At 36.2% G+C, this 21,223-nt stretch overlaps 1 protein-coding gene across 5 annotated transcripts; it reads right to left on the bottom strand.

The window, feature by feature from the left end:
- Positions 1-52: 52 nt before the first annotated feature.
- Positions 53-18,048, bottom strand: LOC113676241 (retinoblastoma-associated protein). 5 transcript variants are annotated; one of them, XM_089209755.1, is made up of 35 exons: positions 15,126-15,244; positions 14,779-14,866; positions 12,819-12,976; positions 12,369-12,424; positions 12,196-12,273; positions 11,881-12,012; positions 11,495-11,539; positions 11,037-11,095; positions 10,735-10,842; positions 10,555-10,586; positions 10,168-10,221; positions 9,926-9,979; positions 9,676-9,699; positions 9,070-9,203; positions 8,893-8,985; positions 8,663-8,728; positions 8,199-8,235; positions 7,715-7,760; positions 7,495-7,568; positions 7,153-7,209; positions 6,904-6,935; positions 6,686-6,768; positions 6,457-6,503; positions 5,952-6,023; positions 5,766-5,816; positions 5,551-5,609; positions 5,309-5,364; positions 5,024-5,088; positions 4,431-4,508; positions 3,818-3,922; positions 2,798-2,905; positions 2,286-2,323; positions 2,031-2,105; positions 1,831-1,861; positions 53-1,566 (listed from the first exon to the last, which is right to left on the bottom strand). In XM_089209755.1, the coding sequence occupies exons 3-35, from the start codon at positions 12,936-12,938 to the stop codon at positions 1,342-1,344; spliced, it is 2,394 nt and encodes a 797-aa protein (XP_089065881.1). In that variant the 5' UTR covers positions 12,939-12,976; positions 14,779-14,866; positions 15,126-15,244; the 3' UTR covers positions 53-1,341. The 5 variants fall into 5 exon arrangements, with proteins under 5 accessions (XP_089065881.1, XP_089065880.1, XP_089065878.1 ...); XM_089209754.1 differs by lacking the exons at positions 14,779-14,866; positions 15,126-15,244 and adding an exon at positions 17,874-18,048; XM_089209752.1 differs by lacking the exons at positions 14,779-14,866; positions 15,126-15,244 and adding an exon at positions 16,124-16,202 and having other exon boundaries at positions 8,663-8,725.
- Positions 18,049-21,223: the final 3,175 nt, after the last annotated feature.

Raw genomic sequence — 21,223 nt, 5'->3', positions numbered from 1 at the left:
TAACGGACAAGCTATTTATGAGCAAGACAGGATACATATGATTGCAACAGGATGTGATAATAAATAATATATATAATTGGAGGATTTTTACAGGAATATGACCAATTTAGTCTCAGGAAAAGACTAATGGCCATGATGCATAAATACATTGGATATTCCATAATGAAGCTCATCTTTTTTACATTAATCAACGTGTAATCTACTCAAGTAAGATGTGGGTTAATTAAAATGTTTTCTGGATAATTTGTGAATTCACCTCACTCAAAATAAAACGTGACTTGAGGTCTTGCCAAAAATTCCGGGCCAAAATTAGAATAGAATTGGAACATTAAGCGATCTGTAGTCCATGATCATATTTTCAACGCACTGATATACGTATGCAGCAGTACCCTTTCACATCATACGTTCTACTTGCAGAATGGTCCATCCTTATAAAGTTCAATTCATTAAAATCCAGTCAGATTAAATACCAAGAAAAAATACAACATAATTTCTGGATGTTTCAGGGCTAAATCTTTCAATATCCTAATTTGGCAGCAGAATCCCGAAGACCGAAGAAATGAAATTGTTGACATAACGGAACGCCTCGTTTAGTTTTCACGCCAGTGAACAATCAACAATAAAACTTATTGAAGGATTCATCCCCGGCTAACATGGCCTGTTTTCTGTCTTTGCCAACAAAAGAATTTCCGGCATTAAACCGCCCTAATATAGACATAAATTTTCTTGTCATCGGAGAAGACGCATGCTTAAGTGACTAGATATTTTCTTTCAAATACCTATACATAGTACTCTGGGAGCGAAAAAAGAAGAAAAAAAACCACTACGAAACTTAATTTAACGACAAATACGTTTAAACCTGCGTAAATTAGGAAACGATATTTCATACATGGCAATACTTTGTTACGAACTTCTCCCCCCCACCTCCTCCCTTATAAATAAGGGATACTCCCCTTTATAGCCGTGTAGGTATGTGCTACCACAACCCACCCCACCCCACCTGAAATCCGGTATTGACCACTGAAGTCGAAGAGAATTTAAAGGGTTAAGAAGTACATATATACGTGGATGCTATAGCCATGACGCCTGAACGAGGCAACTCGCTCTGGTCTATAAGTTTGCGCGTTAAAAACTTTTCATTATCTCAAAGTACTTTTACAGCAAATAAATAATTGAAATTCTTAAGCATTGTGTTCACTTCACTTGGCAAGGTCAGAAAAAGGCTGAAGGAATTTCATGGTTATGTCCTTCAAAGGGCCAAGAGGAAAACCAAGAGGCACAGCCTCAACAAGAATTCCTGGGTGTACCCCTTACCCTTCCCCTGGGCGATATTCCCATTTTTTAATAACTTTCACCCCCTTTCTCTTCCTCTTCTTTCGAAGCATTCCTTCCATGCAAATGTGGCCCAGTCTCCTTTTCTGTCGAGTGGCCGTTCGTGAGGACAGGGCCTGGTTCAGTTTGGTCACAGTCGTCAAAGCGCAATCTCTTCTGTGGTACCTTAGGTTGACTGTGCACCGCTGCTCGTACGGAGGCATTTATTCTTGACAGGCTCTCACGGTCAGTGGACTAAAGGTAAATAGTAATACAAAGAAGTCTTACAAATAGAACAACTACATTATGAAAAAAAAAACGCGATTCCTTAGAGGGCATGAAACATTGACAATCCACCCTACCCCCTTCCGCAACCTCCCAACTCCCGGGGTGACGTATACACGCGAGTCTTTGGACTTGTCGTTCCCTTTCACTTCCGGAGTCGCCTCGTTAAAATACCATAATAACATCTGGGGTGATTGGGGGCGGAGACTGTGTGGGAATTTCATACAAACTTACCCCTGGGGACTCCCCGAAGCTGAATGATGACCTACGAAATAAACGAGTAACTAATTAGAAAAACCAAGTACTATGAAATGTATTTTCAACATTGAAGACGAGAGAAAGCTTTTCTAGTTCCCCATCACTTGTTACTAAAATGAAAGGTCTTGAGTGAATTAAGTCATGTTCCTTTGTTATTTCTTTCATTTGTTACTTACCTTGGTTTTGGAGTTAAAGTTTCGCTTGGAGAGCTTCGTAGAGGAGATAGATAAAAATTATTCTTCCCTGGAACCCTACAAACCGACAATAGTATTTTAAGCCAAAAAACATGAAGATATACATGGTGAAAGGGCACACCAAATGGCCGAGAATGTTTATCGGGGATCTTAACACATAAGTGTCATTAACAAATCGTATCAACCGATTAGTCTTAGAACACACGCACGACTACATGGAACAAAATTACAATGTACCTCACTGCGCTTTTGGGAGCAGGTGAAACAGGAACGTTCTGTGCGGGAAAAATACATGAACTCTTCAACAAACTAAAGTTAAACTGCACATTACATATCAGCTTGAAGCCATGATTATTCAAGTTACGTTATGTTAAAGAACGATGTTCGAGTAAAAACCGCGAGTATTTTTCGGACATGGAATTCACCAAATATCACATCTGTTGGATCGTGCGAAAGGAAGAGTGCAACCCATGATAAGTAGGATGATGAAAGAATGTAAACTCCGGATCGAAAGGTCCGCGTTCGAACCCTGGCCAAATAAATGTGTTGAGTTCAAGGGAGAGACACTAACTCTCACAATGCGTCTCCCTGGAAAAACTGAAAAGATGCTGGGAAGGGGAGGGGGGCAGAGTAACCAACAATGAGAAAATGGAACACTCCTAGTCACTTCATGCTGTGGACACCAAGATAAGGTTATTTGATTCGTGTACAGACTCCCATTAACAATGAAAAAAAAAAGGTTCACTTACCTTGTTTGGTGCAAACTGAAGAATGGTGGACTTCATTGCAACCATGTACACCTTGTTGTAGAATCCAATGATTGATTCTTGTTCTCTTCCGGAGGTTCCCTTGTACACCTGGTGGAATTAATAGAACAACGTAACTAAAATTCTCAAGTAATTGTCAATATTCTCTATTATTAAAGCTGGATTATCGGATGATTCGATTCAAGAGTTTTAACTGGCTTAGTCATCATGGGTTATGACCCATCAAACCTTGCTCTAAAAATATGGTAAGTGTTTTTTGTCCTTACATAATAAAAGTTAGGAAGATTGATCTATATTTTGGGGCGTTTTTAATTAAACAATTATTCTACTCGCATTTGCTGGATATGAGATGATTATAGCCAACTCCGCCCTACGGTCCTCGTTGGCTATCTATAATCTTCACGCGCGCTCGTGGAACAATTGCTTATTATTCTACAACGATGTACCCACATTCATAGCTTACTACGGGGTAAAATGATTCGAGGCTCCTAATCTATCAAGGAAGCCCAGAGTATTGTGACCAAAGAAAACTCACTGGTAAAGTTTTAAGCATGAAACTTTTATTAATTGTTTTGACTTATCGACTGAAGTCGTCTTGGGAAAAAATTGATTTCAAGAAAAATTCTCCTTTCCAAGACAGCACTTTCTACATTCTTTATCACTTTCTGTCAGAGATTGACAACAAAAATAAATGAATAAACGAACGCATGCATAGATGACTGAGCGGGAGCTTAACCCTTTAACCCCCAAGATCTCATTAGTAATTCTCCTTACTGTCTGCCAAACGATTCTCGTTATGTTAGTTGGGAGAATGTGGTATCGGACGATTAGTAATCCTATAGTTGATATTTTTCTTTATTCTCATCACTTGTTTGCATGATAATGTATTGATACAGTAAGGAAATATTCTGTCTTGGTCACTCACCGGAGTTAAAGGGTTAACTGAGTAAACAAATTCCTTTGAGGGTTAATTGAGTAAACAAATTCCTTTCAGAAACTTACCTGTGCCGATGCAAATGGCAATCCTTTGTAGACGGTGACAATCTGTTTAAATTGAATTTCTTTTCCGACCACCTTAGAAATGGCGTACACTGCACACAAAAGCATCTATAGGGGAGATAAAGTAATTATTTCTCATCGTCTTAAAATACAATCATATGAAAAAGATTTCAATGATCTCAATCCCTGATTGTGTATGTATGATTCAAATTTTGAACGTGAAAGTGAAAGATTAAATTACTGCCGCTAAATTTGGATTTTTTAGGTGAAATAGCCCGTGTAGCCGGTGCTCTGTGAAAGACATGCTCTAGAAGTACGCAAGCGAGAAATCGGACAAGAAAGGTCCTTCGCACGAGCGGCCGCTGGCTGGCGCGGGCTGCTCAGAATCAGATCAGATAAGTGAAAGCTCTGGAGTATCGAAGTGTCTTTAATACTCTCTCTCATTCAATATTTATATCAATTTTCCGTGCTGCCTGCCATACAATTCCCATAATTTACGCTTAATGTTACATCAAACGATATACTCTAGTTGAAAATTTAAGGAGAATGTTCTTTTGGGTGTCTCCTGAGAGTGAAAGGATGAAGCCAACATAAATGCAACGCTTTGTACATGAACCTGGTCCAAGTGACGGTCAACCATCAACTGCCAATGCAATCTCAGTGAATGTTCCAAGCACGTCCACATGTGACTGACCTGACATGAGAATTTTAAGCACGTCTGAACAAAGATATACTACTGGTTTAGAGGCCTTTCTTGAGAGAGAAAACAGCTTTTATTATTTAGGTGTAACTGAGGGTTGTAGAAAAGCCGGCACTGTGGCATTAACTATTCTTGACGACAACTTTTTTTTTCGTTTTTTTTTTTTCTTTTTTAATTAAAACTAATTTCGAGAAACTTAATCTAATTTTTCAAATTGTTTCCATTAGTAGAACCTGTCAAGATGTAAAGTGTTTATGATGTTGTTTCAATCTTGGAGAAGAATAACACAATTAACGTTTACGTGGTTCGTTTACGTCTGGAGAGATTAATTGAAATTCTTGTAAAACATGGTAAAAAAATGGGTTAGACTTTAAGGTTTTCATATCATAAATTGAGATCCACGCACACACCCTGACTGAAACCTTCGCGCTCAATTTAGCGCCTGTTTTAGTTCTAGGTTCGAGAGGCCATTATGGTCAGGACCACAATACTGCACATGCCATACTTACCAGCGTGTCACTGACTTCAAGTTTATCACAAAGCGTTGTTAAACGATGGTAGGACAACTGGTTTACTGCAGACATTAAAAAAATAATAATAAAAAAAGCGTAGGTTACATTTTGAAAAAGTTCTTCGCAAGTTGGCCTGTTAACACACGTGTTACATGAAAACACTGTCGTTTGAGTTATATACTGTAACATTACCTTTTCCCCTGACTGAGTATCAAAAGTATGACAAGATTGTAAAAACTCTCACAACTTTGAGTGAAAGGCCAGAAAAATCTTAGCACTAACCTCTCCTCAAAAACAAATTTAGAGACTGCGACTTCTTTTGCTGCTGAACAGAGCCTCTAAGACAAACAAAGTTAACTGATAAGAATGAAAAATTATGTCCAACAAACAAATCACTACAGATATAGTGGTTTCGCGCTCTTCCTCGTCAATAATAGAAATTTGGTCTGCCAAATATAGGTTTCCGGTTATCCCTTTGAAGCGCTTTTATAGCTAAGTGGCAGCATCCTTTCACAAATACTTACACTGTTGCTGGGTCAGAGTGTGGATGATAGGTTTCCATTGCTTTTAATAGAGGTGAACCCTGGAAAAGAGAGTCAGTAACAACAGTGAAATACGATTGCTCAAGACAACAGGACAATAAACAGTATTATCCTTGTAACGAAGTTTTTGGTATCTCAAGTCCCTTGAAGGTTTGCTAAGGGGGAGGCCCTCTAAATAATTGCTGATCTGCACTCACCGTTTTCCATGCCAAATTCTCCAACACTTGTTCCTCTATTCGATTTACATGCTGACAGAAAGAAAGTAAAACAAAACAAAATAAAAAACAAGTTAGCATTATTGCTTAATTACTGATGATCAAAATAATTTTCCAGTTTCTGCCAAAAGTTTCAAACACCATGTAGGTCATTGGTACATTCTTTACCTTAATTAAACTGCTACTAAGAAGTGGCTCATGAAGAATGAAACTTTCAGTGACTTTGAAAAAATCAAATGCCTAAAATGCAAAAGAACTTTCACAATCAATAACATGTAAACTCTGAGGTTCAAAATACAGCTACTTAAGTTTTGCATTTCAATCATTATTGGTGATGCAGAGAAAACAAAATACCACTTTAGATCAAACTCTTTCACTTCTAAGTTTCAAGCATCAATTTTTCACTTTGTCTGTCACATATTGCAAAGTATTTAAGCTCTGAAAATTTAGTGTTAACAATATCATCCAGTTGATGTTTTTCTTGTTTTCTCATCACCTGTCTCACTGTCTTGAAAATATTTTAAGGACAAAAATTATATTTTGATTACTCTCGGAAGTGAAAGGGTTAATTCACAACTTTGAATCAGTTGATACTATTTCCATAACAGATTGAGGAGACAAAAATGTTGACACAAACTGTAGATGCTGAATAACATTAACTTCAGTGTATTACCTCCAGCTTCAGAATGCCAAGAATCCAAGGAAATGCTAGAGTTGGCCCTGGAAATTATTGTATCAGAAATGAGAAGTACTGAGCACTACTCTGACAGACATCCAAGGGATATCTAACCCTGGATGATAACATTATCCAATGGATGCAGGTGGTTTGAAGTAAATGTTGGGTGATTGAAGTTCTTACATAACATATGATAAAGGAACAATCCAATAAAAGTATTACATACATGACAATCCTTTGTCAGCCATAACAACTTCAAGGGAACAGGCCAAAAGAGAAACATGGAATGTTTCACTATTCAGTAGAGCACTGACAACATGAAAACAAACAATTAGTGATTGATTCAGAAAATACAATGCATTCCACCTTTTTCCAAAAATGTAAAATTCCTGTTAAAAAACATCTTTATAGTTGTAAAGGACAAATCATGGAGACAGTAACTACCTGAAATCACTATTAGATAATCTTTTCTCTTCCTGAAAGACAAAGAAATAATTCTTGTTAAAAAATAATTTGTGGCTTGCTTCACTTTTTCTCTAAGTTGCAGTAAGCATAGCTTTCTTTCTATTAAGGAATATGTGGAAGACCTTCCTGTGTATGAAGTATACAGTATGAAATAAGATAAAATAAGTTTAACTGCAAGTTAAACAGATGTTGTTGTGGCTAACAAGTGCGAAAAAGAAATTAACTCACTGCCAACAGCATAGCCTCCATAACTCTATAATAAAGTTTCTTTGCCAGGACAAAAATCTGCAACAAACACAAAAGATATTACATTAAAACAGATTTTAGAAAAGGTTAATTTTGAGTCCAGTCATCAAAGAAAAAAGATATCAAAATTAATCTCTTCTATCATACAGACAAGTGATGAGAACAAAGAAAACATCAGTTGATCCAGATGGTGATTTAATACCAACTTCTCAGAACAAACATTATTAGAACTGTACGGCAGACAGTAAAGAGAATTACCAAACGAGATCTTGGGAGTGAAATGGTTAAAACGATATAGTCAATAACCATATAAAAGCAAATTACCTGAATTGAAATATTATAGTCCCCTTCACAAACTGCAGTGTCATCAAATCCTTTCAGGAAACTGTCCTGAACAGCTAAAAATTTTAATTAAGTCAACCAACAAATGTAATCATCAAATACTTGTCAGATCCTATCCAATAGTAAAAGAGAATTATAATGTTTATTTATTTCTTACGTATATTCTAAATAATTCAAAGTAAAAAAAAAAGTCACTTCTCACCTGTTAATTTGGATTGTATGAGATTTCTAGGATTTCTTCCGCAAGACTAAAAGGAAAAAATAAGTCATTTACATATTAAATCCCACATGAAAAAATTCCTTGCTGAGTGAAGAGACTTGAAACATAAACTTATGACCTATGATACCAATATTTGTAACTTCATGTTTGACTGAAGTAAGACTTTTCTCAGGCTAATGAACAAATATTGAGATAAGGACTATGATTTTCATCTTTTTAATTTTTAGAATTCAGTATTGATGCCAATATGTTTTAAATTAATTTGGCTCTAGCGTTGGATTTCAAGCCAAAGTAAGTATAAAATTATCCCATACAAAAGCTTAAGGCTGGCATTTAAGAGTGACAAGGATCTGGAATGGAATCTTCAATGATTCTGTTAGCAGGATTTCTCTACCTCAGCCTCAAGCTCCTATTATACATTTTTAATGCAATACATTATACTGGTATGTTGTTTACAAATACTTACTTCCCAAAACCTTATCAGTTCTTGACCTGGCAAATGGCTAAACACAAAATATATAATTTATCAAATACGACTTCCTGCAATCAGTACGTGTGGAGAGCTGCATTATGTCATTTCATACTCCAAATGATACTTTGAATGTTGTCTAACCAGACTGAGTATATTTATACTTTGCTGTTGTGATCAGTAGCTTGAGTGTGCAAGTGGACTGTGTTACTCCACCTCTCCAAAAATAAGATTGTGTTATGTACATGTATTGCTGAGTTATAAGTATAAGAGTGAATTGCTTATTTTATCCTCTATACAGTATTTGGCACTCAATGGAATGACAATGTGACAGTAAAGAACAAAGGTTATGTTATCTTAAAAGGGTACATATTCTTGTTAATTTGCATAACATAAAATTTTAAAAGACCTCACTGTGAATTGTATAATTGATTTACATATTCCATTTGGAAATATAGTACCTTCTTTCTTCAAGTGTAGCTCTTAAATCAGTAAATGATGATGAGCTTGGTGGGTAGGACGTTCTACTGTACACGGAAAAAGAAACCAAGCAGAGAAGAAGGTATTATGACTTAGTTATAATTTTGATCACTGATTATGTTCCCTCTGAAGGAAATATCCATACATATCCCCAAATCAGAGGAAGAACAAGAAAAAGAGTTAGAGCTGAAGATGTACATATGTACCATACCTTGATTCTAAATCAGCTGTTAGGGTTACCAAAACAGGTTGAAATTCATCATGGATTGCAGTATTGGTAGTTCCACCACTAATAGTTCCAGCACTAAATTGAATAAATCAAATACCACTAGTCTCACATTTTGTAAAAAAAAAATTACTAGTTGGGTAAATATGAGATCTTTTGTACCTGCTATGTCCCACTTCACTGGGTTCTTCATTGAAAGGAATCCACAAATAGCCATTTTTGTCAAAGAAGTCTCTCTCATCAACATCTCCAGATCTTGCACAGACTTCTTCGTAGATGGAATTTAAATCACCAATCTGCAGACAGAGATTGTCAAAATTAGATAATTTACAGAACACCACCGGTGTGATCACTTTTAAATCTATATCATTATAAAATCATTACTTTTAATATATTTTGGAGTGTGTTTATTTGAACAACACAGTAAATTTAAGCTGAGGTGGCCTCTCACTGTCTAGCACCTCTTTATAAGTCAATCTTAACCCTTTACAGCCTAACATCAGTATCCACATTCTCCATACTGTTCTCTGTAAATTAACTACGGCAAATTTGTCTAACAATCAAGAGTTTCTTTAGTTGGTGATTATTTCATCTATTCTCATGACATCAAAGTGTGATTCAGTGGTGATATTGTAAGGATAATTAGATGCTAGTCACTCTTAGGGGTTAGAGGGTCAATACCAGAGTTGTTAATAAACATATCATGATTTAACAAATTGGATTAGCAACAACATGACCAATCCAAGCTCTCTTGACTCTATTACTTACTTTCAACAAGTTTCTTGCATTTTGCTGTGGAAAGTAACAAAGCAGAAAGGGAAGAAAATCATTCATATGAACAAAATGTGATTAAACAGTTAAGGCAAAGTTTGTTCAGTGTTGATGTACAGTACAGGGAATTAATGTTGTTTGAGCTCTTGCTCAACAAGAACTTGTGCAGCAAGTTTGTTCATGATAACAGTTTTGTGACATTACTTTGTTAATAAATGATACATGTAATCAACAAAGTTACTTGTACCTCAATTAACTTCTCCAAAAATGGTTTAAAGTGTTGTGAGTAGATTAATGCGACCTAAAAAAGAAACAGCACAAAAAGAGATTTTACTTGCTAACAGAAGCAGAAGTCAGTGAATTGTGCTGATTAAATTCCATGATGTAAACCACTGACATTTTCATTTCTTAATGCTGCATTCTGACAAACAGAAACAAGATGAAATGTATAATTTCCTTCAACTACAAATTATATCTTTTTATACATACATTTGAAAGAGGTACACTCAATTCCTCACATAGATTGGGAAGGATTCCATCATGCTAAATTCAAGAGAATCCAAGAATTTGATTATCACACAGAAAATTACAAGCATAAACATATTTACTTTAAAGATTTAAGTATGACAAATGTATGGGACAACCCTGCTGGAAAATACAAATCAGTTTAAGACACAGGGAGTTTGAGCCAGCTGATAGACCAGATCATATGCTCTCCAAGCCTGAGTCATGAATTAAACTTATAGCTTTCAGTTCACATCAGTGGGAAGCTTGGCTTACAGAGTTTGAGTGAGTGATTTTTTTTACAGTACTTCAAGGACCTACACAGCAGAAACATGATTCTAATTTCACTTTAAGTAAAAATTGTTGACTTACCACACTTTCCTGGATATTTGTCCCAGAGAGAACTGAACATGTCAACAATGAGGAACAGTGTCAGTATTGATATATAATGGTGTGGATAATTGGAAAATAAAGTATGCATATCAAAATCACTCCTGATTAAAATTAATCAAGAGTTGGAATCCTCCACTTTGAATTAAGTAAATACTTTACCTTCACCTGTCTGCAGCTGTTGGGCAAATCTACTGTGTACATGATTCACACAGCACAACAAGAGATTGAATGCAGTCATTAATTCTTTCACCTGGTTAGAATTCCAGCCTACAGAAAATACAAACAGGAGAATGCAGAAACCCAGTTTGAGCTGACCATTTCAGGGTGTGCAATGTAAAGAGGGTTTTAAAGCAAATGGGTACATATATAAATTAATACATCAAGTCCAGTTAAATTGATTACATTCAATCAAACTACTAATAATAAAAGCAGATGTAGATTATGACAAAAAAAAATTGTACCTTTGTAGACTAGATATAAAAGCCAGCATGTTTTTTTTAATGTTTCCATTCTCTCTTCACTGTCAAAATAAAATCAGTCAACTCAAAATTCGTTAAAATACACCACACCATCTCATTTCTGTTGTAGCTTCCTCTGTTCTATAAAACCTGCAAAGACTTCTTGTATAATGTTTGGGCCTCTTTGTCATTCCTTAAATTGCATACAATTCAGAGTTCTTGCTTTTGTTTTTCAGCAAAAATTCCATTATTTTTACTGATACTGACAAGGGTAAGAAGGCTGATTAACATGAAAACAAAAGAAAAGGAACTATGTTTGCCATTTAGTAAAGAGGTCTATACCTGTTACCTTTTATGGTGCCTCTCATGGGGAGAGGCACCATAGCAGCTATAACATGTTATGCCAGAAGTTGCAATATAAATGATGACAAAATTACCAAAAAAGGAAAATTCATTAATACCTGTCACATAAGTCTTGACAACCTTTAAAAATCACAGGCATTACTCTGCAACAAGGAAAATATTACATAATGTTAAATTATCAACATCAGCCTTAGACACCATAACTACAGTCATTAGGAAATTTATTTGCAACACCATAATTGTAAGTTAAGTTTTAGGATGTTACATGGGATCACAAGTATCATATGGGACAATCAAGGCTTGTTTTATGATTCCATGGAACCAATGGGGGAAGAATTTTACTGATGTAAGTTATACATTGCACTTAGCGTAATAGGCATCATGCAAAAAAAGAAGAGCTAAATTTGTATCAAATATTGTCCTTCTCGATAAGGGAAAAATTGTTATAAATTGTTATAAATAAGTTTATAAATAAGTTACGTACCTTTGAAACTTGTGGAACAGAGCAGCAGATATACAAAATGTTTTCTTTACTTCAGTAAGGTGATCTGTAATGGGGGAACCAACTTCCCAAACTAAACTGAACTTTTTCATCTTCTGGAAGAATTCCACCATGCTGCCAGAAAGAAAATATCATTGCACCAACTTTAAGTATGAACCTCACTAGTATAAAACATCTTTCTGTCTATAACCGTATGATGCTATCACCTCAAAAGAGTATAGCCATAAATGATAAATCATTATAAAAGAAAGAAGAGCCCACAAAAAGTTCATTCAGTCTATACCAGTTTTGCCTTACCTTATTTTAGCTTCCTTCAATAGCTTGCTCAATGAACAGGTAGTTTTAGTAGCACCTGAATCTTGAACACTATTAAATCTAAATATCAGAAAAAAGGGTTGTATGGGTAACTCTTTCATTTTGGGTGGTTTTCATTTCACAGCTACTCTTATACATGTCAGCGGCATACTAACCTCATGTTGCAATTCGTAGCATATATGGCACATATAAACCATGGAATTAAAGTATTCTGCAAGGGAAACAAAGTATGATTTAATTGCCACATTTAATTAAAGGCTCAACATGAAGTTGCAGCATTCTAGTTGAAACTGATTCCAGAGTTAAAGGATTACTTTGAGGCTTTGATAAGTCTAGGACTGGTTTTTAAATTCTAGTCTTATAATATTAACAGAATTAACAAATCTGATTTCATAGAAATAGTCAAAATTTTTCCATTTATTTATCTTGGTGTGGAAATGCCTATTTCAAACTCATAATGGAGGAAGAGCTTGAAACATCCACATTGAAGAAGGCAAGAAAACACAGAATCTGAAATCATTATTTATACCACAATCTTGATGCAAATTAAAATTTGCTTCTTTGAATAAACTAAAAAGCAAATGAGCCTTTAAATTTTCATATACCTCAGATTTTTCTTTTATTTTTGAGGACACAGACTCCCAAATGTTCCAAGCCTTCTCTTTGCATTTTTCTTCCAATTCTACTTGTTGGCAAAACTTATCAAACCATTCCTTAGCCTCCATTTGCAAGGATTTGAATCTCTGGCTTAGTGAAATGTCATCTGTAACAAAATAAAGTCAAGTTACTCATTGATGTTGCATATCATTGAGTGAAAATACATGTATTAAGAGTAGAAATTTTGTGTGAATACATAAATTTTCAAAAAGGCATTATTTACAAATAATTAAACTTTAAATTTGGTGTTTACTTCATCATTTTCAAGACTACATGTGCAGTTTTTCATTACTTTTAATTTCCTTTTTTCTTTTCCAGTTTCAGTTTTCAGATTAAAAAACAAAAGTGTTGTTTATTTGACATTCACCGTGATTTATAACATTAATGGGACTGAGTGGAGCCCAATTCAGTCTGCAATCATACAAGTTATTAACAAAAGAGAACAACCATAAAGTGGGAGACTGATTTGTTAATTATGCGTATGATTACAGACAGAATTGAACACACTGTCTTGTTACCAATTAATCTAAACCAAAACAAAAGTTGAAAAAGAAACTAGACATCTGTTAAATGTTTTCTTAAAAAAAAAAAAAAAAAAAAAACAGTTAACTCAGGGAAATGTGTAACTACAGCGTGCACGATAGACACTTACTTAATAGTCACAGAGGCATGGTGCCTACCCTGTCCTATTAGTGTTAAAATCGGGCTGGTGATAATTAATTACATTTGATAGTTTTGCTATAGTTCTGATTAGTAATCATAATAGGACTGAGTGGAGTCCAATTTGCTCTGTAATCATACCAGTGACAAACAAAATTGGATGACCACAAAGTGGGAGTCCAATTTGTTAATCACAAGTATGATTGAAGACAGAATTGGACAACAAGAAGTCCTATTACCAATTAATCATAACCATTTCAATTTCTGAAAACAATTAATACATTTATGTCTAATATCTCTGGTTGAGACAATGTCTAAATTGAAAAAAAATTTCTCCATTTTGGAAATTCCTAAATTTTTTGTAGGATAAGCGGCTTTTGCTATGGTTATTGTGTTTAATTCTGTGATTGGTGGATTAGGCTGAGTAGACTTAGTATGATTGACTACTTCAACTGTCTAATTACAGCCCACTGTCTGGTTGTAGTTCTACAGAATGATTAGTGAAAAATAAAGCAGCTAATGCACCAATCATATTTGAGGAAATTGTAATGGTTATGATTAAAGATTAGTCTGCTTTTTCTTCCCGCTTGAAAGAAATGTGCAGATGCATGACCATGAAAATTTCCACAATTTTATGGTGTTGGTTTGTTCCTGTTATATTTGTTAATCTGAATACAGAAAATTCTACTATTCTTAAGAAAAAGCAGAGGGGGGAAAGAAAGAAAGATGTAAACCATCAGATGGCAATTAAAAACAGAGACAAAGAATCTTCGAGGCCTCAAGCACTTTTCAATTAAGTTTTACACAGCTTAACACAGGAGACACTCAAATAAAAAAAATTATTAAAATCAAAACATAAATGATAACTAACTAAATAAATATGTAACATAATTAAACAACCTATCATGCGACATAAAAATGGTAAAAATGCTTAAAATTGATAATACATTGGTGAATTAGAGACAGACGGAATTGATTGTAAACTGAATAAATTTTTATTGTATAATGCATTTCTCTTCCAGAAGTTACAGTTATGGTGGTTTATTAGGCTTAGGTGAACATCACATTTCGACAACTACGCTAATTAAATTATTTTCGGGGCTGGCAAACGACCTCAAACTATCGAAATTTTGGTTAAAATATATTTGACTCGAGCTCATCGTGAAAGATTTTATCTATATAAAATTGAAGGACAACTTAGGGAGCTCGTATACAGCTATAACGGAGAACAAAAAACCACAGAGTTACCTCTAGATTCACTTTGCTTTTGTGTACAAGACGTTTTGGGAAATTGGCTAGTTACATGGTTCAATGGGCCACAATAAACCCAGCTGAACTGCAACGAATATATTACCACAGAGAAAATGTTTACAGATAAAAACCTTGTCTAGAAACGAAGAGAAAAATTTAATTAAAATAAAATAATATAGAGTCAAGTGTCAAAAATCCTCGCTAAGAGAGTTTTAAGGTGGTGGGTTTGGATACAAACGAGTAAAATTGCTTTCGGAACTAACAGAACTCTCAACTCGAGCTCTTGTAGTGTAAACACCAGATGCCGTTCGAGTTTAACGACCAAAGTATATAATTCTACCCACCTGTTGTCTGTCAGGATATTGTATCTAGGCAGTATACACATTGTACCGCCAAAAATTAGGGGAAAATCTGAAACGAGCGCCAATACTCTTGCATTTAATTTACCATACTGTGCCACCGCAAAACATTTCGCGCCTTCACCTGGGCAGGTTTACTTCCGTTTAAAGGACTTTGACAAATGTGACAAATATGGAAAGTTACTACGAATTGACTACCAAATATGGTACATAGCGGAAGTGCAGCTGCACACTATGGTAATATATTAACTTGTGTGGCGGGAAAATTTGGCGGGAAGTTTGTAATTGTGGAACAGATTAAGGTTTACACTTATGATAAACGTTTCCAAAATTTAAGCAAAGCTCTTAATTAGTTAGTTTTAAAGGTTTCAAACTTTGTCGGAGACTCAAAAAGACCTATGTTTTCTCATGGATGGTGAATCGATTGTAACATTCGCAACAAAAAAACAATAAAAATAATAAAATAAGAGAATCGCGCGACTTCGCACTCACTAATTTTCGATAATTTCCTCCAGATATGTTAAGTATGACTAGTCTTTCGTATTTAACTGTATCCAACAACTTTGGATGGTTAATTTGCTTAGCGTGTACAATAGGTGATAATATAGTGACCCTTTTTAACAAAGGCCCAGAGCGAATCAAGCGCATATGAAAAGCGCAATTGCGGTACTGATGACAATAACGAACATGACCTTATCCTTAAACATGGAGAACGTGCGTGAATTTAACTGAATTCTTTTGTCAATGATGACGATTGTTTCGCCTAGCGCCTAGAAAAAGCAAATGACTAAAAACATCGATCGACTTGCAAGATTCGGAACTGTATAGGCAAATGAAGAAGAATGTCAGGCGGTAACCAAACATCCAGACTATAAAAACGAGTTCATGAAAGAACTAGCGTACTCTACACATGAGAAAACGCGCATGAGTCATCGAGCAGGAGCGTTTATTGAGCAATGGCGCTAATATTCTTGCATTCTTACCTAAGAAAGGTGAAAACATATTGGACGGTTGGCCTTCATCTGAGTCACTGTTCGCGTACCATCGATCTGACGATCAAGCTCATTTATTTCATACAGGATCTTAAACACAGAATATATTAGTGTCTTACGTACATGTCCAGCTCTTTGGCATAAAATTTACGGATAATCACTATTGTTGGTTCATTTTTCTGCCGCTTGACTGCCGCTGAATGGGTCTTTGGCGGTAGCCGCAGCAGTCGGTGATGACTACCACTCGATCCCTTTTCATAATTAAGAGGTGATTGAGCAAAAGATGAATGGCGGTCTGAAGTAATGGAGTGGAAACGTAGCACATAAAATCAATCAGATATTGTTTATAGATATTTCTTATCATGAGATCAGCGTTCTCAGTTTCATAAAAGATCGCTCGTCCGCGAGAGATAGACGACTGGAACTAAAAATTTTGATGTTGGAATAATTACATGCATGGCCCGGAGACAACCGTTGGAGGTATGACTGACATGTTTACACACTTCACTGGCAAAAACAAAACGAGAAAAGAAATTTGAACTTGGAAATAGAATATGCTATAAGTCAATTATGAAGTAATAGTTCACGATGCTGTTATGCAGCGGTAACAGACGATAGAAGTCTGAAGTGGAGATATCGTATTCGAGTAGAGTCGTAACTGACCAACTCTGTGCTAACTTTTCGGAATAAATATGGCTTGATCAGTACAAGAGAAGGAAAGGGAGGAAGTGGCAGTGTAAGCTGCAGTTTATATGATTCAAGTTCAAAAGTCTTTTGTAAATAACCAGAAGCTGTAGTTCTGTCCAGCTAGGTAAGGGCCAAGATCGATCCAGATGAAAGGTGTAAAACTTTTCTCTATGATACTAACGAAACAAATCTACTCAAAAGATATGCATGGAATATTTTTCATTCTGACTGTAAGGAGGACACCTTTATTAAGGGGACGGTGCCAGCAATATCCGTAGGGAAAGTTGCGAGAGTATCTCTAGATTGAGGTTCCACTTTTCCTTAACAAGAAAAGTCCCGTTTCATTCGGCCATAAATATTTCCCTCAATACTGCCTATACTTCCCAAAATTTATCCACGGGCATTTTTCATTATATTTCTGGCAAATTATGGTTTAATGGGCTGACGGTTATTCCTGAATCAGAGAGAGATCGGAGGAGGGCAAAATTAGATTCGAGTGAAGAGAGACGAATGTGAATATTAAAGTTACTCTCAAGATATCGTCAATTAGGTCAACGTTTTTGACACTACGCTGCTAAACTACATCACATTATCAGAAACTTTTCGCATATTTACTGTATATGGGGAGTCCTTTACAATGCACGAACCTGGATAACCTATGTGGAAAGAAGGCAAGTGTCTTTCCCATGAGGTATTCTACTATTATCAAACATAGCTGACTCTTTGGATGAATGTAAAGTCAGTATATGACGATATGGCGGAAATGCGTGATAACTTTTGGAATTAATATCAAACAGTTTCTGAAGTAGATTCGCCTGAACTTGATAAGTTGTGTTATTATTTATATCCGGTGCAACAGGGAACTGGCTAATAGATGCAAATGCACTGACCATTCAGTCTAATGAAAACTTTAAGCAGCAATGAACGTAAAACATTTTCTCAGTATTATCATAAAAAAATTGTTGGTTAGAACATTCATACTTTCGAGTCCCAAAATTTGGCTTCCCGTTTCCCCTTATGTAACTTTACTCTTGCTTGCAGTCGTGTAACTTACCATGAATCTGTCATTTTCACCACTCTAGGGAATAACTCCACTGGAAACGCGCCCTGTTTTGAAGTACTCTTCATGAAAGTGCTAAACCATTATCAAACCATAGTAATCTGTTGCATTCGCAGTACATATTTCTCGCCTTTGTGTGACATTAGCTCGACAAATATGCTGAAAATTTGTTTGAATCATTCTCTTTGGATTGCTTTGAGTAATTAAATAATTTTAATTTATGATAATTATGTCCCGGTTTGGCCATACTTGATTCACGTATGGCGCTTTATCATGCTAATCTAGAACGACGCATTTTCGCGCACTGTAATGGCTCTTTGTAATAATTTAGTCAAATCACAAGTGGTATTTAGTTTAATAAAGGCGAAAGATCAGTTGTTTCTAAAGCTAAATGGCAGGAAGAGACGGTTTTACCCGCGCTCGTAAAATGACATGCATGATGTGATGAATGACATCCATTATTGATTTATTCTGGATGTCGAAATTGGAAATTTATGACCTGTTGAGGGGTCGTAAGTTGCTAGGACCGCGGGATTAGTCTGAGGAACATGTGGCGGGGATAAATCACGTTGTTTGACATGGAAAATTATCGCACAGATACTTGATCCTGCGAAAAAAGAATTGTCAAAAGTCGTGTCTAAAACTATTTCATAGTGACTTGTTTTTGAAACAATACGCTCGAAGCAGGTTTAGGTATGCTGCAGAGATCTGTTGCACGAATATTTCGCCAACGCGTCCGAACCCTAAAACGGCATCTGAATAACTTTACAACTTTTAAATCTACCTTACAACCGCTGGATTTTTTCAGAGAATAATGAAGGGTCGAAGAGAGTAGGAGAGGGTAAGCATTTAGCCCTGTTAGATTAGAATATATGTCATGTCAGGAACCATTATAATTACTTCTCCTAGTAATAATTACTTCTCCTAGTTCATTGTATCTCCTTGGTTGCCCGTGCACGCTGGAGTCCCGCAGGGCACTAAGCTTGGCCCCATCCTGTTCCTCCTGATGATTAACGATCTCGCGATTGAAACTCCATTACTATCGAGCCACTGGAAATATGTAGATGACCTAACAATATCCGAGGTCATCCCATCAGGCGGTATATCGTCCCTTCAGAAAGATCTTGACGCCATTGCACAGTGGTCGTCGCGCAATAATATGAACCTCAACCCAAAGAAGTGCAAGGAACTTGTGATTTGTTCGCTTAAAACACGGCCAGATCTTGGCCCTTTGTGCGTCAATGGACGTCCCTTAGAACGGGTCTCCTCACACAAGGTCCTTGGAGTCACTATCAGCGACACTCTTGGGTGGAATGAGCACGTGCGTGAGATTGTCTCCAAAGCCTCAAAACGTCTTTACATCTTAAGAGTGCTCAAGCGGTCCGGAATTCCACCCGAAGACCTTATTAACATATTTTATGCCTTGGTACGATCGGTCCTCGAATACGCCTGCGTCACTTGGTCTACTAGCCTACCAATTTACCTCAAGGACATGATCGAAAGAGTTCAGAAAAGAGCTCTGCGTATATTATTTCCGGCGCTGAGCTACAAAGACGCCATTGTGGCTGCAAACTCCACTCGCTTAAATGTGAGAAGAGACGAACTCTGCAAGAAAGTTTGGGACGGTATCTGTGTGCCTGGGTCACGGCTGTACCACCTTATTCCACCAAAGCGCGCCGATTGCCACGTTTATGAGTTGCGCAACAAAAACCATGTATCACTCTTTAAATGCCGGACCGAAAGATTTAAAAAATCTTTCTTTCCAACAATGGCGTCTAACGCCCAGTCCTTGTAGTCAAGCAAACCTAAGCGTTTTTTCATTGGTATATAACTACTGACTCTTGTAATTCCCAGTCCCTTTAGACTCTTAATTTTGAAGTCAAATGTAAGATTTTCGTATTTTTTAAATATTTGAAGTATGCTTGTAAATTCACATGTATTTCACCACTTGGGTGCTATTTTTGAATACTTTTAATAAACCTTCTTCATCATCATCAATGGCTAGAACATGCATGTATCAATTAAAATGTTTGCAGTCTGAATCTCGCAGGTTATGCTGCTGTGAACACGATCATGAAACAGATCTGGATAAGACTTTATCCAAACAGGTTTATTCACGTTTTTCAAAGGCGTTGGTGACGTGCCTGAGGCCAAGTGGCTTGAGGCGCTATAATTCTTAGCCTTGATCTCCCAAGTTCAGGTTCAGATATGAGGTAGCTAAAATCCTGCGTGACTGTAAACAAATAATAGAGTAGTGGGCGGTACTTTTCCTGATTTTCCATCTGTTTACTCTATTTGTTGATACATTTGCAGAGGCGACAATTTGAACAGAGATGCTAAATACATAGACACTGCAGTAACTATCTTTTTTCATACGTTTTATCTCATCGCACAAACTGTCGTAACTCAGGAGTTGATAGGCAAAGAGCGGTGAACTCGTTCTCCTCTTCGAGGGACTTGTAGACGTATGAGCATCATATATCAAACATACCTTATTCGCGCCCAGGCCGGTCACTGATCTCCATTAAGGTCTTAAACATTTTACCAAGTTAAGGTAAAAATTGTTTCTCTTGTCAGATTTATATATTTTTATTTTTTCACATGTAAAAAGGTAGCTTATTTAGGCACTAATTTGCAAACTGCTGAGTTGGAGGACACTTTTGCTGCATGTTATCTTTTGAGTTATAACTTGCGAATAATCAATTGTTGCAACATTACGGATTTGAAAGGAATTTTTCATTGTCTTTAGAAAATTTCCATAATTATTCAAACTATACACGCCGTGATGTCATGTGATCTCATATATCCTATAATATCTGCACCTTATATGAAAAAGAATTTAATACTGTTTATGAATATATATGGTTTTGTGAGGTTTCCATTTAATGTATTTGCTTGGCAAGGATTGTAACGCATAGGGCTTGTATTCTCTCAAAATAACCTCAACCCGTAGTATGCTATGGATATGTTCCCTACCAATGTCTGTTTCGAAAAATACAATAAGAAAGATAGGTCACCGCTCTTGTTTAAGAGACATGATGGGTTAACCTTAGCCCATTTATGCCTACACTGGCACTAATCACGCGCGTTATTCCATTGGTCCACGGTACATTTTGCGATAACTGGAAGTAGCAATTTGATATATGATTTGTACAAAGGAATAACAACGGCTGATATTCTCTTGATTTGTATCATTGGACTTGGTTGGGGGTGAGACAAGTCGCTTTTTAAAAATCCCGCAGCTTTTTAAAAATCCCGCATTTTAAAATAGTTTTTATGCTCGTTTATTGGTGAGATCCGATACAAAGTGTAGAATTACTGCAAAGTGTAGAAACATTAAGTCC

The sequence above is a fragment of the Pocillopora damicornis genome, chromosome 6 (assembly GCF_964200805.1).
Source record: "Pocillopora damicornis chromosome 6, jaPocDami1.2, whole genome shotgun sequence".
NCBI lineage: Eukaryota > Metazoa > Cnidaria > Anthozoa > Scleractinia > Pocilloporidae > Pocillopora > Pocillopora damicornis.
Note: the sequence above shows the minus strand (reverse complement) of the source record. Positions and strands in the feature narration are given on the sequence as shown.

Bases quoted from the DNA above. Each gene is read 5' to 3' on its own strand.
- LOC113676241 (XM_089209750.1), bottom strand. The intron at 2,324-2,797 runs GTAAGTGAACCT...TTTCCCGCACAG, and splicing joins TTCAGTTTGCACCAAACAAG to AACGTTCCTGTTTCACCTGC. The intron at 1,862-2,030 runs GTAAGTAACAAA...TTTATTTCGTAG, and splicing joins ACTTTAACTCCAAAACCAAG to GTCATCATTCAGCTTCGGGG.